Source organism: Sinocyclocheilus anshuiensis, unplaced genomic scaffold (assembly GCF_001515605.1).
Source record: "Sinocyclocheilus anshuiensis isolate Anshui unplaced genomic scaffold, SAMN03320099.WGS_v1.1 scaffold249, whole genome shotgun sequence".
Classification (NCBI taxonomy): domain Eukaryota; kingdom Metazoa; phylum Chordata; class Actinopteri; order Cypriniformes; family Cyprinidae; genus Sinocyclocheilus; species Sinocyclocheilus anshuiensis.
The window spans coordinates 1,060,234-1,073,857 of record NW_015540871.1 but is presented as its reverse complement, the minus strand read 5'-3'; the positions used below and the strand labels follow the sequence as shown (position 1 = coordinate 1,073,857).

At 38.3% G+C, this 13,624-nt stretch overlaps 3 protein-coding genes and 1 pseudogene across 3 annotated transcripts in view; 3 read left to right on the top strand and 1 right to left on the bottom strand.

Moving 5' to 3' along the window:
* The window catches only part of LOC107688107 (cytosolic endo-beta-N-acetylglucosaminidase-like), a 12,657-nt pseudogene extending 10,940 nt beyond the window's left edge, over positions 1–1,717 (top strand).
* Positions 1,610–6,668, bottom strand: LOC107688106 (retinoid-inducible serine carboxypeptidase-like). Its single transcript, XM_016485674.1, has 13 exons — positions 6,514–6,668; positions 5,440–5,579; positions 5,157–5,246; positions 4,779–4,934; positions 4,626–4,700; positions 4,298–4,370; positions 4,073–4,110; positions 3,340–3,468; positions 3,125–3,215; positions 2,931–3,044; positions 2,716–2,853; positions 2,090–2,253; positions 1,610–1,884 (listed from the first exon to the last, which is right to left on the bottom strand). The coding sequence occupies exons 1-13, from the start codon at positions 6,572–6,574 to the stop codon at positions 1,822–1,824; spliced, it is 1,332 nt and encodes a 443-aa protein (XP_016341160.1). The 5' UTR covers positions 6,575–6,668; the 3' UTR covers positions 1,610–1,821.
* Positions 6,669–6,753: 85 nt separating this feature from the next.
* On the top strand, positions 6,754–11,069 carry LOC107688104 (coilin-like). Its single transcript, XM_016485671.1, has 7 exons — positions 6,754–7,071; positions 7,166–8,177; positions 8,701–8,790; positions 8,921–8,968; positions 9,058–9,127; positions 9,258–9,346; positions 10,875–11,069. The coding sequence occupies exons 1-7, from the start codon at positions 6,821–6,823 to the stop codon at positions 10,932–10,934; spliced, it is 1,620 nt and encodes a 539-aa protein (XP_016341157.1). The 5' UTR covers positions 6,754–6,820; the 3' UTR covers positions 10,935–11,069.
* A 1,504-nt stretch (positions 11,070–12,573) lies between these two features.
* LOC107688103 (rab11 family-interacting protein 4A-like) overlaps positions 12,574–13,624 on the top strand; it is a 45,202-nt gene continuing 44,151 nt past the window's right edge. Inside the window, exon 1 of the mRNA XM_016485668.1 lies at positions 12,574–12,796. Within this exon, the coding sequence (XP_016341154.1) occupies positions 12,644–12,796 (153 nt within the window). The 5' untranslated portion in view covers positions 12,574–12,643. The remainder of the gene's footprint in view (positions 12,797–13,624) is intronic.

Sequence of the window (13,624 nt, the reverse complement as noted above, 5' to 3'; positions counted from 1 at the left end):
CTTGTGACTGTCCCATAGACTGCCAAGTAAATTACACTGTCAAGGTCCAGAAAAGTATGAAAAGCATTGTCAGAATAGTCCATCTGCCATCAGTGGTTCAACCGTAACGTTATGAAGCGACGAGAATACTTTTTGTACGCGAAGAAAACAAAAATAACAACTTTATTCAACAATTCCTCTCCTCTCTGTCTCTCCACATTACCGTAGCGCCATTTTGGAGAATATCCACTGAACGCAAGCAGCATACGCTCTTCTGTGTCGGCTGGGACACAAGGATACGTTTTCTACATGTATTTACGCTTTGATTTGAACGAAAACAGCGCATCCGTGTGTCGCGACTGACACAGAAGAGCGTACGCTGCTTGCGTTCAGCACATATTCTCCAAAATGGCGCTATGGTGTCACAAGCCTCCCAGTTTTCATCCAAAATATCTTAAATTGTGTTTCGAAGACGAACGAAGTTTTTATGGGTTTGGAACGACATGGGGGTAAGTGATTAATGACAAAATGTTCATTTTGGGGTGGAGTATCTCTTTAAATTCTTTCAATCGGAACCCCTAATTGACGGTAGTATACATATAAAGTTGGTAGTGGCTAAATGGTCTGTTTCTATTTTTTTTTTGCACAGCTGTTGGATGCAGAGATTCTTCAAGCACCCTGCAGTCTGTTAAAGGCATCTGCGTGAATGATGTGGTGTGGCACACGGGTGCTTTGAAGGGAGACGGACACATGCACAAGGTACTTTTGAATGCCACCTTACGCTGGCAATATCCCACCCAGCAGGTTCGCCATTTCCGGATTTACTGGAGGCATCTCCGTGGTCCTGACCCTCGGATTCCCCCTGGACCCTTGACTCTGATTGGCAGGTCTTACTCCACCCTGTATCGTGTGGTGGAGCTGGAGGTGCCTGCTGCTCTGGGTCTCATAGAGCTGGTGGTGGAGCCTGTGAGCAGAGAGGGATTCAAAGTGCCTGAGGCCCAGTGTGGCCGATGCACACTCAGTTACAGTGCCAGTTCCTCAGAGAACCCATCAGTGTGAAACCTTATTGATCAAATGCCTTAATACTCTATAGCTCACATGCTGTTTTCATAGTATAAACAAATCTCTCTTCCATTCGATATGCAGTAAAATGTGTGATGAGTTGGTGCTAAATCTGTATTCAGTATTTTGTGCATGACTGAATACTTAATTGAAGAAGCAGCAAATGTGTAAAATCGAATTTGCACTATATCCAATATATCCATTATCCTTTTATCATTTATGGTAAAAGCCATTTAAAATACTATTGTTCGAGGAACAGCGTGGTGTTTCTTTTAGTGATGCACATATATTCTACAGCTTTACAAGTTCATAATATAACATTTATTCATAAATGGCATGCAGACCTCATGAAAATAATAATGTACCTTCTTCAAAATAATATTTTAACCAAAGTCTCTTCATGAAATTCGCTTGTTTATGCATTTCTGTGAAAACAAGAAAGAAGATGATCCTAGTTTTCTTTCTTCTTGACTTGCAGATACATTATTTGTGTTGTAAATGGGAATGTTAAACAACTTTAAAGTTAGTTCTCTCTTAGCACATGTAGATTTCAGGCAACAATTCAAACTGTATTAAAAAATGATGACTTTATTGTTTGCAGGCATTCAAATGTACAAATTTTACAAGACAGGCATTGAAAAAAACATTGATTACCTTAAGATCTCAACCAAAAGATTAAAAAAAGAAAGAAAAAAAAGTCAGATTTTGGTAACATTTTTAAGTGCTGATTGTCTAAAAGTGGTTAGCAAGCCAGTCCAGTTTGTATGTGAATAATATCCATCACTCCTGCCGAGTCACCATCTTCAACATCCGCAAAGCCATTGGCCCCTGGTCAGATGGGATCTGTGATGATGTAATGGATAGAGATGGTCACATACACTCATGAAGACTAAAAATAAATACTGAGAAATGTATTTTCCCTTCAGAAAAATGAAGCTAAACCACCATAGCTTCTGCAGTTAAAGCCATGCTAAAACCCTCTGAATATAACAATATTGAACAATGTTTTACAAACATTAAAATTAGTGCAAAAAAGAACATTGTGTACCATATGTCCAGCTTTGAGGATCCAGTAGAAGGCAAAGTTCTTGTAGGTCTTATAGAAAGCTCCAGTCTGGCTCTGGGTTTGCGGGTCTTCCAGCGCCGTCCATTTCATTTTGTTGAAGTATTGGAGTCCGTCCCATTTCAGCTGTTTCACCCACAACTCCTGACCTGCTCACAAATAAACACAAATCAATCATTGCACTGCAGTGCAGAAACACTATCTTGACAACACCCAACCATAATGGTCTTCCTAAATATCAAACTGATGAGTAAAATGGATTATAAAAAGCTTATTGACTTACAGACACCACCTATTAACATCCGACCTGGGTGATCTGATCACAAGTGGTCAGCTGCGGCACATTACTAATCACACCTGGCATTAAAAGGCATTGTGTATGACCACTTGCGATCAGATTTAATGGACAGGATGGTCTCTGGTTTCATGACTACATAAATCAGGGTATAGCAAGTTGACAGACTTGACTCGTTGTCTGGGACATTAGTTTTGGCACTACAGATGATAAATGGTGACACCACTACCAAGTGTAAATGGCCCAAGTGCTAGTCTAAAATGTGTTGGTCAAGAGTTGCCATTCTGCAATGTTTCCTAATGGTTGTCATCCTCACCCGCTGTGTCCACAATAAGATCCAGCTGGCCATTGTAGACTGTGACATTGGCCCCTGCAGCCAAAAGCTGATCTACAATGTCCACCACAGGCTTCATGAAATCTCCTGCCATGCTGACAAACACTGCCTCAGCTTGTCCTGAAGAAACCGAAGAACACTTGTATGAATCATTATGTTGCACAAATACCTCTGTAGATCATAAAAAGAATAATTACCTCCCCATGTGACATTCTTTGGTATGACACCAAGCTTCTGTCTGATTGGCCCGTTCATCAACTCTGAAAGGGACTGACGGTGCAAAGGGCGAATGTGGCGACGCTTCAGTGAGGCTGTAAAAAACAAGACAAAATGATGACCAAAACGTTTTAATTTATGTAACAAACGAAGCTGTGCATGTTGAGTTTCTCACAGAGAAATCCATTGGTTTGATCTGAGCTGGTCTTCACCATCTCATCAGAGTTTTGAGTGAGGATGTTATAGAAGTTCACATTATTTGTGTTCTGTAACAGAATAAGTTGAGTAACTGAATGAAGCACGCAATCTGTTAGATCTAATTTCTTTAAATAAACAATGCATTAAGGCCTCTACTTGAATTTTTTCTTAAGCTACTGGTGCTTGACTCGCCTGTTCCACTACATTCTCTGTGATGGACCACATGTCAGTGGCTTTTCGGTACTGGCCCTGTTTCACTGCCTCCAGCACCGCATTTGCTGCTTTAGTCACCTCGTCCAGTCCATTGTCATCCAACAGAGACTACAGCACAGACACAGCTGCATTAAACCCTCTGATCAACAGGTGTCTGATGTGTCAGAACACTAGCACATAAATCTCATTATACACTATCGTTCAAAAGTTTGTAAATTTGAAATTAATACTTTTATTCAGCAAGGATGCATTAAATTGATTAAGAGTAAAGACATTTTAAATGTTACAAAAGATTTCTATTTCAAATAAATGTTGTTTTATTCATCAAAAAATCCTGAAACAAAATGTATCATGGTTTCCACAAAAGTATTTAACAGCACACCAGTTTTCAACATCAATAATAAGAAGTCTCTTGAGCAGCAAATCAGTATATTAGAATAATTTCTGAAGGATCATGTGACACTGAAGACTGGAGTAATGACTGCTGTAAATACAGCTTTGCCATCAAAGCAATAAATTATATCTTAAAATATATTAGAATAGAAAACACTGTTTTTACTGTATTTTAGATCAAATAAATGCAGACTTGGTAATCATAAGAGACTTCTTTCAAAAACTTTTGATTGTTAGTGTATTGTTGTTTTGATCATGCTAATGCAATCATGCTTAATCTCTCTAAAAGGAGATGGAGGTGTTATGATGAATTACTCACTGTGCTGTAAAGATAAGGACCCCAAGTCATGACTGAGTCTGCATAAAAAAAGAATAAGCAATCAGATGTGTTGAGTGCTGTATTGTAATGCATTACACCTGGTTTATGCAGTCATGCGAGTCAGGACTAAACATGATGAATGTGCATAATGATTAGTAAACTGAGATATGATAACTTAAAAATCAATAAGAAAGACAAATATAGCTGTAAATATAATTTACAGACCTATAGGAGAGATCCAGGAGTCTCCCAAAGCCACCCCAGCAAAGTTGCATTTGACTGAACCAGCTTGAACTGCCTAAAGAGAGAGGAAATAAACATTCAGTGCAGATTAAAATGAGTTTGAGGTGTGGTCAGTAAATTAACAGCAAATAAAAACTGGTAAAAACTAGTATTCTAAACTGATGCCAGATTTACTTTTGTGGAAGTAGGAACTATTGTGACTCTTCCACTTATAGATGAAATCAGCAAGCGCATGACTTTTTTAGTCTTGTGTGTGTTGCTACAAAATTGCCTCTCATGAAGCCTAAAGTGAGAACAATTATATCAGTACCTTTGTGAGTTTGAGGGAAATAGCTGCTGCCATTTTGCCTCCATAAGACTCAGAAAATATATAGAAGGGAATACTCTGTTGGGGAGAAAAATTGAGATACAAATGTGAAAGGCATATTAAGTTCAATCTGGTAGGTATTTTTGTTTTGCTTACTTGAAACTCTGTCTTTAGAGAGAAAAAGCTCTTGAGGAGGACCATCATGTCTGATGCCACCATCGCAACGTCCTTGGTGAGGGCATCTTCAGTGTCTGTGTAACTGTATCCGGTGCCCACTGGGTTATCCACAAATAGCACACTGGCAGCACGCACCTGCATAGACACAGATATTTTTGGGTGAATAATAAATGACTCAAATAATAAATTCACAAATTCCTTTAAAAGAAAAATGTATATAACGCGTATATTAAAAAGTTATTTATACAGAAACAATGAATCAAAACAGACAATAAAATATTCCATATTTCCCAAAATAAACTACTCAATCAATACTAACAATCAATATGAAAGTCAAGAAAATATTACTTTACATACCCAAGACGTTTCTCTTGGCTTAAGGTCTCTATCAAGAGGTCCAATTTCCTCAAAATTGCCAAATCCACAGCTAGATCCCCCAGGACCTCCCTAAAATAAACCGGAGCATGAGCAACCTTAGATGTACTTCAGAAAAGAGGGGGGAAAATCAGGGTGGACAAACAGAAAAATGTATAACAGCTAAGTAAATTCTAATTGAACGTAGCTTCCAATGAGATTATGATCTGGAGAAGGATATGGAGAAAATAGATGACAGGTCACACTGGTCAGATGAGTGACAAACCTGCAGCCACATAACCAGAGGCAGATCTTTATAACTGGCGCTGGAGCTATTGGCGTAGTACAGCCACCAGAACATATGAGCTCCTTCACGGACATCTACATATCCCCATGACTCTTTGGCTTGAACTGGAACACAACTACCTGTTTTTTGATAAGAAGAACAAACGTTTAGGGTGCAAATGCAGCCGGATCCAGCACTTTTCATTCTGGGACTTTCTGAACGCATGCATCCATTATCAGGAGCACAACACAAACTGCTTGCATACAGTTTAATTACAGCCAAGAAATTACTACTGTTGTTCTGGAAGAAAAAGGAGGCCCTACAGTCAAATTATGGCTTGGAGAGATGATTTCTACTTTACATTTGGAATGAATTAAGATACTGTTTGAAGGGCAAATTTGAGCAGTTTGACAAAAATGTTGATGGAAACCCTATGGACTAATGCATCATTATATATATATATATAGTGTACAACATAACATAGTAACATTTTAAGGTTTATTCTGGGTCGTGCATGACGAAAAAGTAATAAGTTGTGGTGCAGTATATTCAGTTCACGGGTTTTTTAAATTGAGAACAAAACCTTCTGTACAAGCAAGAGTATAGCCGAACATGGCAGGTTTACAGGGGAAAAAAAATGTAAACGTTGCATAGTTCGTATTGCTCTCAAGTTTGTACTTTTAGATCAGTGTTTTAGATCTTGTTTCCATTGTTTTTGAGTCAATAAAAGGAACCGACTCAAATGAGTCATTTGTTCTGTCACACAACTGTCAATGCACGTTCGAAAACCCTTAACGGAACCTGTTTAGGAAACCATTCGGTTCCCTTATTATTTTAATTAGGTTCTCGGTTCATAACCTTCATCTGGGTCGATTAACAGGAGACAAATAAAACAACGGACATCTTTCGCTTTCGCTTTCTGTCTAAAGTTACAAAACATATCAGTATATCTTCTCAGGTTGCAATTGCACTCCTAAGACCAATAACTATAAAAAGTGTGACTGAGCCTGAAAAGTTACACGTAATCCCTACAAATTTCCAAAGGGTGACATTCAGCACATAAATACTCCATACCTTTATAAAAGCTCACAGCAAACAGCGGCACAGCCAGCATGCCAATCCACGAGTGCGCCATTATTATCGCTCTCGCTCTCTCATACGGGCAGTGTTTGGACCCCGGCTTTAAGTACGTTACTCAAACCCAATCCTCTGAACAGTGTGATGCAAGGAACAGTACTGTCTCATATGACTTCAGTCAGCTGACGAACAAGGACGTAAACTGCAGATTTTCTCTTCCACACCAATAGAGAGCAGCAGAGTGTGTGACAGCGTTTAAAACAGTGAGCGCCTCCATTGTCCTCATTGTCAATACAGCTCAGGCATGGCCACCTCTAGTCTCAATTCTATCAGAGTTAGACTGTACTTTGATTATCCTCCTCCCGCGACACCTGAATGTCGGATGTGTTGGTTGCTGGTGGACTTAAACAAATGCCGAGTTGTCGCAGATCTTTCCAGCATCATAAAGGAAAAGCTCGGCTACAGCCGAAGGACTATTTTAGACTTGTTTATTGAGGATTGCTACCTGCCTTCCACAGAAAGTATTTTTATAGTACGTGATAATGACAGTATAAGGTAAGAACTGTGTTTATAATAGTATGGTGAACGTTTATGCTGTTTTAAATACCTTTAATATTGATAAGTGTTTATTTATCATGCCTATTGACAGGGTGAAGGTATCCAGTCCTGTTTATATTAATGGAGCAGAGGACTACCAGAGCTCTGAAGCACAAAACTCAAAGACCAAGAAAAGAGGGAGAGGGGATGAGACTCAGATCTGCGAAGGTCTAAGTAAAAAAAAGAAGCATGAAGATGTGCGAAACAATGGCTCTGCACCAGTAGAGGATGCCAAAAAGAAGAAGAAGAAGAAAGAGTCAGCCACCAAACCTGCCACCCCTCAAAAGAACATTGAAACCCCCTCTTCTACTAAAAACAACAGAAAAAGCACTTCTGCTGTCCCTGACAGTGACAAAACAACCCGTACAAAGATTAACCAACCAACGTCAAGTTCTTCGGACAGCAGTGAGGACGAGTCTCACAATAAGGCCCCTCCACCAAAACCTAAACCCAAGCAGAATGGCGCTGCCAAAAAGTCACGGAAAGAAAGCACATCGTCCGATTCATCTTCAGATGACACAGAGAAACCCAAAAGCAGCATTCCTGTACAGCCACTTCCTGTTACTCCTAAACTATCTAGCACAACCTCAAAACTTCCACTACAGACCCCACAACGTAGAGAGAGCTCCACAGATTCCTCCTCCTCATCGTCACCCAGCCAAGTCGAACCTTCAGCTAAGAAATCACAAGTAGCAACTCAGCCCTCCTCAACTACAATTCAGTCTGTCTCGTCTTCTGTCTCTAAAAAGCCTCAGGATAAGCCAGAGAGCTCAGACTCAGATGCCAGTGAAATAGAGCTTGTGATTAAGAAGCCAAACCTGCATGGAATGGGATTGAAAATTGCTGGTGTGAGCCCTGGTGTTAGTGAGGCAGCAGGCAGGGACAGAGGAAACACAAGAGGTCAGGAGAGAGGCAGAGGTCGAGGTGCGAACCGAGGCAGTGGGAGAGGAGGTTTTGGTAGGGCCAAGGGAACACCGTGGAAACAAGACTTTCATTTCAACTATGAAAATGGCAAGCGGCAGAAACCGTATGATTCTCTGACTAATGAAAGCTTTATTCTGCAGGTGAGATGAATGTGAAGATGTGGTTTATAAGAAGTAGTTACTGTTGCCCAAATTTTTGCAAAAGATCTGCAAGAGAAATGGCCTCTAAATCTAGGGTTTTCAACCAGGGATCTGTTTATAAGATATAGTAATCATAAACAATTTCATTTTATTTGTTTATATAAAAAGCTAGATGTTCTCAGTAACATTTTTTTTAAATATAATATAAATTATTTATTAATATAATAAACACTTTTGTAAAAAGAAACACTAATTAAAACTTAGCTTTTTATGCTGGTCAGTAAAGGTTGAAAACCCTTGCTTTTAATAAAACATTTTCATAATTTCTGTCATAAGTCTAGACTTGGACAACATTTTTATCTAATAGGTCTTAGTTTTATACTTTTCTTTCTATCGTGTTTTAAAATTAAGTAATATGTATTTATTAATAATATTTATTATAAATAAATAATAAATACATATTTATTTTTGTATTTTACACTTTAATCCCTAACTATACAGTTCATGTTGTGTGTTCTTGTAGAATCCACCTGAAATAGCTCCCAAACGAGACTACGCAGCTTTACCCTTGCTGGCAGCTCCCCCTGCAGTGGGCCAAAAAATTGCCTTTAAGGTACAATGTGATATGATGAATGATAATAGATACACTTCAGTTTTTTTTTTAATAACTTGATAGTTTTCCTAGGTTCAGTTACCACATGTAAGTTGTCTGTGAGTTTTTATGGATCTCTCCTGTCTTAAAGCTTTTGGAGCTGACCGAGAACTACACACCGGAGGTGTCTGATTATAAAGTAAGCCATTATACACTTCTTTAATGTAAATTGTGTTGTGTGTAATGTAAATTATGTTGTGTTAAAAACAGTTTGCTGTTGTCATTTAGGAAGGGAAGATTATTGCATTCAATCCTCAAACAAAAGTGATGGAGCTTGAACTGCTCTCTCAACCTCAAGGTACCACTTTTTGTGTTGCCACTGTTGTAAGTTATATAAATTTGACACCTGGAGGTGTAGCTGCTCTATTACACACTAGGTTGGACTCTTCTTTCTGCAGCACTACTTTATTTTATTATGTGTCATTTAGCTCCAGCTGAACCTGGCAAGTTTGACCTGGTATATCAAAATTCTGATGGATCCGAGAGAGTGGAGTATGCTGTCACACATGGATCACAGGTACTGAATGTTCTCTTAAAGAAATAGTCATCCATCTAAAAATGTACTCGCCCTCGGGTCATTCAAGATGTAGATGTGTTTATTTCTTCATTCCATGAAACAGATTTGGAGAAATTTAGCATTACATAATTTGCTTACCAATGGATCCTCTTCAGTGAATGGGTGCCGTCAGAATGAGTCCAAATAGCTGATAAAAACATCACAATAATCCAGACGACTCCAGTCAATCAATAAATCTTTTCTGAAACAACAAGCTGTGTTTGTAAGAAACAAATCCATCAAGACATTTTCAACTTCAAACTGCTGCTTCAGGCTAAAATATGAGTTTTTTTAATCTATAATATTGTGTCTCCAGTGAAAATGTTGTCTCTTCTGAATCAGGAGAGAAATATGCATAAATCAAGCATGGTTTTCAAACGAAAACACTTCAAAATAGTTCTAAACAAATATATCGTTGGATTTTGATGTGAGAGGAGATTAGGGGGTGGACTTTTTTTACTGGACTCCTATTTTGGACAGAAGTGACTGTTTAAAACGCGTTAATGATTGTTTTTTTTTTTTAATACAAACAGCTTTTTTTTGTGTGTTGATGGACTGGAGGCATGTGGATTACTTTTGGATTATTGTGATGTTTTCATCAGCTGTTTGGAGTCTCATTCTGACGGCACCCATTCACTGCACAGGATCCATTGGTGAGCAAATGATTTAATGCTAAATTTCTCCAAATCTGTTCCAGTGAAGAAACAAACTCATCTACATCTTAAAGGGCCTGAGGGTGAGTACATTGTCAGGAATTCATTTTTGGTTGAACTATTCCTTTAAATGTTACATAATAAAACACATCAAGCTCACATCCACATCACATGGATTTTTGAATGGCTGTAACATTGAATTGACCAATCACAATTCAGGGACAGATCTATCTATTTATTAAAAAGTTTTTACTATGGATTGGAAATACATATGAACTGCTCAGGGGTCCTACTAAACAAAGGCAAATGTACTTGGTGTCATTAAGTGAGTATGTGATTAATATGAGTTATATAACACATATACACTAACAAAATTACATTTTGCTATTACCTTTATTGGTGGGGAGATGTTTTAGATATCAGCAAGACAGTGGTAGTCATATGGATAAAAATTGCTTGCCGTAAGAAGAGTGTTTGTGACTAATTAGCACCATGACTAATTATTTCCAGACTCGTGTCGTATTTTAAATTCAGATTAAGGATCATAATTACAAAACTTTCTAGGGAAATGCACTTGACACAAGTTTCAAAGGGATATAAAAGTGCGTAATCCATGTTGAACACATGCAGTGTCCTGACAGTGCTGTTGCAAGCACTGTATGGCAAAGCTCTAAACCCTCTTTTGTAGTTTGGATTGTAACCCCATCCCCCAATCCAACACAAATGTTGCTTTCTGATTATCCCTTTTAATTGTTGAAGTGAATAAGGGCAGTTCTTTGTACAAGTGTAGGCTGTGGTAGGCTAAAACAAGCCTTTCTTTGATGTCTTTCCTACAGCTGACTGAGTGCTGGGATTCTCTTTTGGAGCCCCGGCTCATTGTGGAGAATGTTGGATGATGGTCATACAAAACTTGTTACTTGAGCCAGACCCTTTTTATTTTAATGCTGTTTTGTTGAAACAGCTAATTTCCATAATTGTATTAACTTGTAATTTTATTCTCAATGTCAGTTAAATAAATAGTTTTTATTTTTAATTTTTATATGGGAGTATGTGTGATTGATTTATTATCAGTGTCTGTTTATACAGTGAGTGCAAATAGCCATTATTGGCATAGGCTGTTTTTACTAACTAAAGAGAGAGGTTTTTGTTTTAGTACAAATCGCATAATTCTTTTTACACTTTGTGTGATTATCACTTGTCAGCATTAGCATTTAGTGTAAAAAATATTATTTTTGTTGCTTTTGAGAAGTAAATTTAGTGTTAATTCATGTGTTCAGTTTAATAATAAAGTTTACACTGAGTGAACAAATACTGAAGCAATATGTCTGCTAGAATTTATAATTTATGCAATTCACGTCTTACTGTAAATGAATGCTGAAAATAATATTACAAAATCAAACAACAAGCCTTGAACAAACAAAAAGTGCAAGTGTATTGTTCTTAATTATTTTTGTCCTGTATGGTATGGTTCATAGACTGTAAAAAAAGATGGACGACACGTCTCCTATTCCTTCCACTATAGAAAAGTGAAGCCAAAGCATCTCAGTATGGCCGCTGCCATCTTGAGTAAATGACGTAATTTGGAGCCAGAGTCTGCGCAGTAGTGTCGTGAGGTGGAGCCGCGGTATCAAACTCCCGCCCAAACCCCCGCAGACCCAATCAACCATAACGACACGCCCCGTTTTTGTAGCATCAAATTACTAGCTAAAATCAAACTTATCACAAAAACGAACAATTTAACATATATCAGCATGATAACAACTACCTTAAATGAACAAAACCATCTTTCGGAAAATTGTATTGGAAGTGTAATTTTTTAAAAATTTTATTTTGTATCAAGTCCCATTCGTTTACATGGAGAGGGCGGGGTTTATGACCTGTACTGCAGCCAGCCCCCAGGGGGCGATCAAAGAGCCCGCAGCTTCACTTTTCAGGACGTGTGAGGCACACCCGATATGGTTACATTGTGCAAAAAAGTGAACATGTTTGATGTGTGTATATCATTTAGACTCATCCTTCGCAGGTAAAAGCAATACAGAGATGTATATTTTTTTATATGCAGAGACAGGGTATTACAGTTTTAATTATAAAAAAAAATGTACGTTTCATATGAGATGTTTGATAGGAATAATAATCAAACGAATTGTCTTTATAGCCTGAAGTATTTAATCCATGAGAAAGCAGAATTCTGTTGAGTATTGAAAAATAATAATAAGAATATTCTGAACTGATGTAGCCTGAACTGATTATTCATCCAGCAGTGCTGACACCCTGAGCAAGAGAACAGGAACAGACATAGCTGATAATCTACTCACTGTATCTTTTGTTTTAAAACTGCTTTGATTCGGGATCAGCCCAAAATGATTTCGTTGACACTTGTGTCAGTTGCGTGAACCAATCAAAGCGAGCTCAAGCCGTCGCGTCATACGTGACGTCAAACCCAAGCTAGCGCTCATTCCGGCGCGCGCGACCCCTCCGCAGGCGCTGATGGTTCCTTAGTGCTGCTGCTGCTGCTGAGTGCTGCTGAGGACGAGATGATGGCGGGCGAGCTCACAGCAGCCCAGTCTCTCTAATACAGAGCAATTAACGGCGCCTCGTCACAACGATGGACAGCACTGTCCTCCCCGACCAAGAACAGCTGCTGGTGTTCCTAAAGAAGCTCAAAGAAGTGTTCGACGTGTGCGACGAGGATGCTGACGGATATATTCGGGTTGAGCACTTCGTGGACCTCGGTCTACAGTTCGGCCAAGGAGATGAAGTAAGAACCTCTCTTTATATAATCATTCACTCATTTCCTTCATTCTGGGATGTTTGTCTTTTGGTACTGCAGAGCACCTTTGTATCTTACCTCTTAGTCTCTGGGATTAAGTTAACACTTTCTCCAAATTTGTGCAAACAGGTTGGTTTATCCACGTATCGTATTTTCTGTACGTTAATGGTGCTATAGTTTTATGTAGGCTCTTAGCAGTTTAATAATTGCTCTTCTGCCAAGTAACCAAGGCAACTGTCTCCTCACTCTCCTGCTTCAACTGTGATGTCATCAGGCATCACTTACAGATTCAACAGCTCATGTTATATATATATATGTGTATGTATATGTATATATGTGTGTGTATGTGTATGTGTATGTGTATGTGTATATATGTATGTATATATGTTATGTGTGTGTGTGTGTGTGTGTGTGTATGTAGGAAATATATCACAGAATTAATTGCACAATTGGCCAGTTATAATAAGAAAATGTATAAATGGATAGATGACTATTATGATAGTTAACAGGACATGCAGAACATATACTTAACATGAAGGTAAAATTCATAGAATTAAAGTTTATTTTGTTTATTCAGAAAATTATTTAATGGAAAATGTAACATTGTATGTTGATCTTGCACTTGTGTAAACAAGGCCACGGATAATTCATATCATTGCTGAAAGCCATTCCAGCATGCCAGATAAAATAGGAATGTGGTATTATTTGTTCAGAGAAGAGTCAAGTTGCTAGATGGTTTTTCCCAAATGTGTTCATGAAGACATTGTGATACTTGGCTTAAACATCATACAGGATGCATTAAAAAAATTAAATATT

Bases quoted from the DNA above. Each gene is read 5' to 3' on its own strand.
- LOC107688106 (XM_016485674.1), bottom strand. From the start codon at position 6,574: ATGGCGCACTCGTGGATTGGCATGCTGGCTGTGCCGCTGTTTGCTGTG. The intron at 3,469-4,072 runs GTGAGTAATTCA...TCTGTGCTGTAG, and splicing joins GTCCTTATCTTTACAGCACA to TCTCTGTTGGATGACAATGG. The intron at 2,254-2,715 runs GTGAGGATGACA...ATTTGTGAGCAG, and splicing joins TCTTATTGTGGACACAGCGG to GTCAGGAGTTGTGGGTGAAA.
- LOC107688104 (XM_016485671.1), top strand. From the start codon at position 6,821: ATGGCCACCTCTAGTCTCAATTCTATCAGAGTTAGACTGTACTTTGAT. The intron at 8,791-8,920 runs GTACAATGTGAT...CCTGTCTTAAAG, and splicing joins GCCAAAAAATTGCCTTTAAG to CTTTTGGAGCTGACCGAGAA. The intron at 8,969-9,057 runs GTAAGCCATTAT...GTTGTCATTTAG, and splicing joins CGGAGGTGTCTGATTATAAA to GAAGGGAAGATTATTGCATT.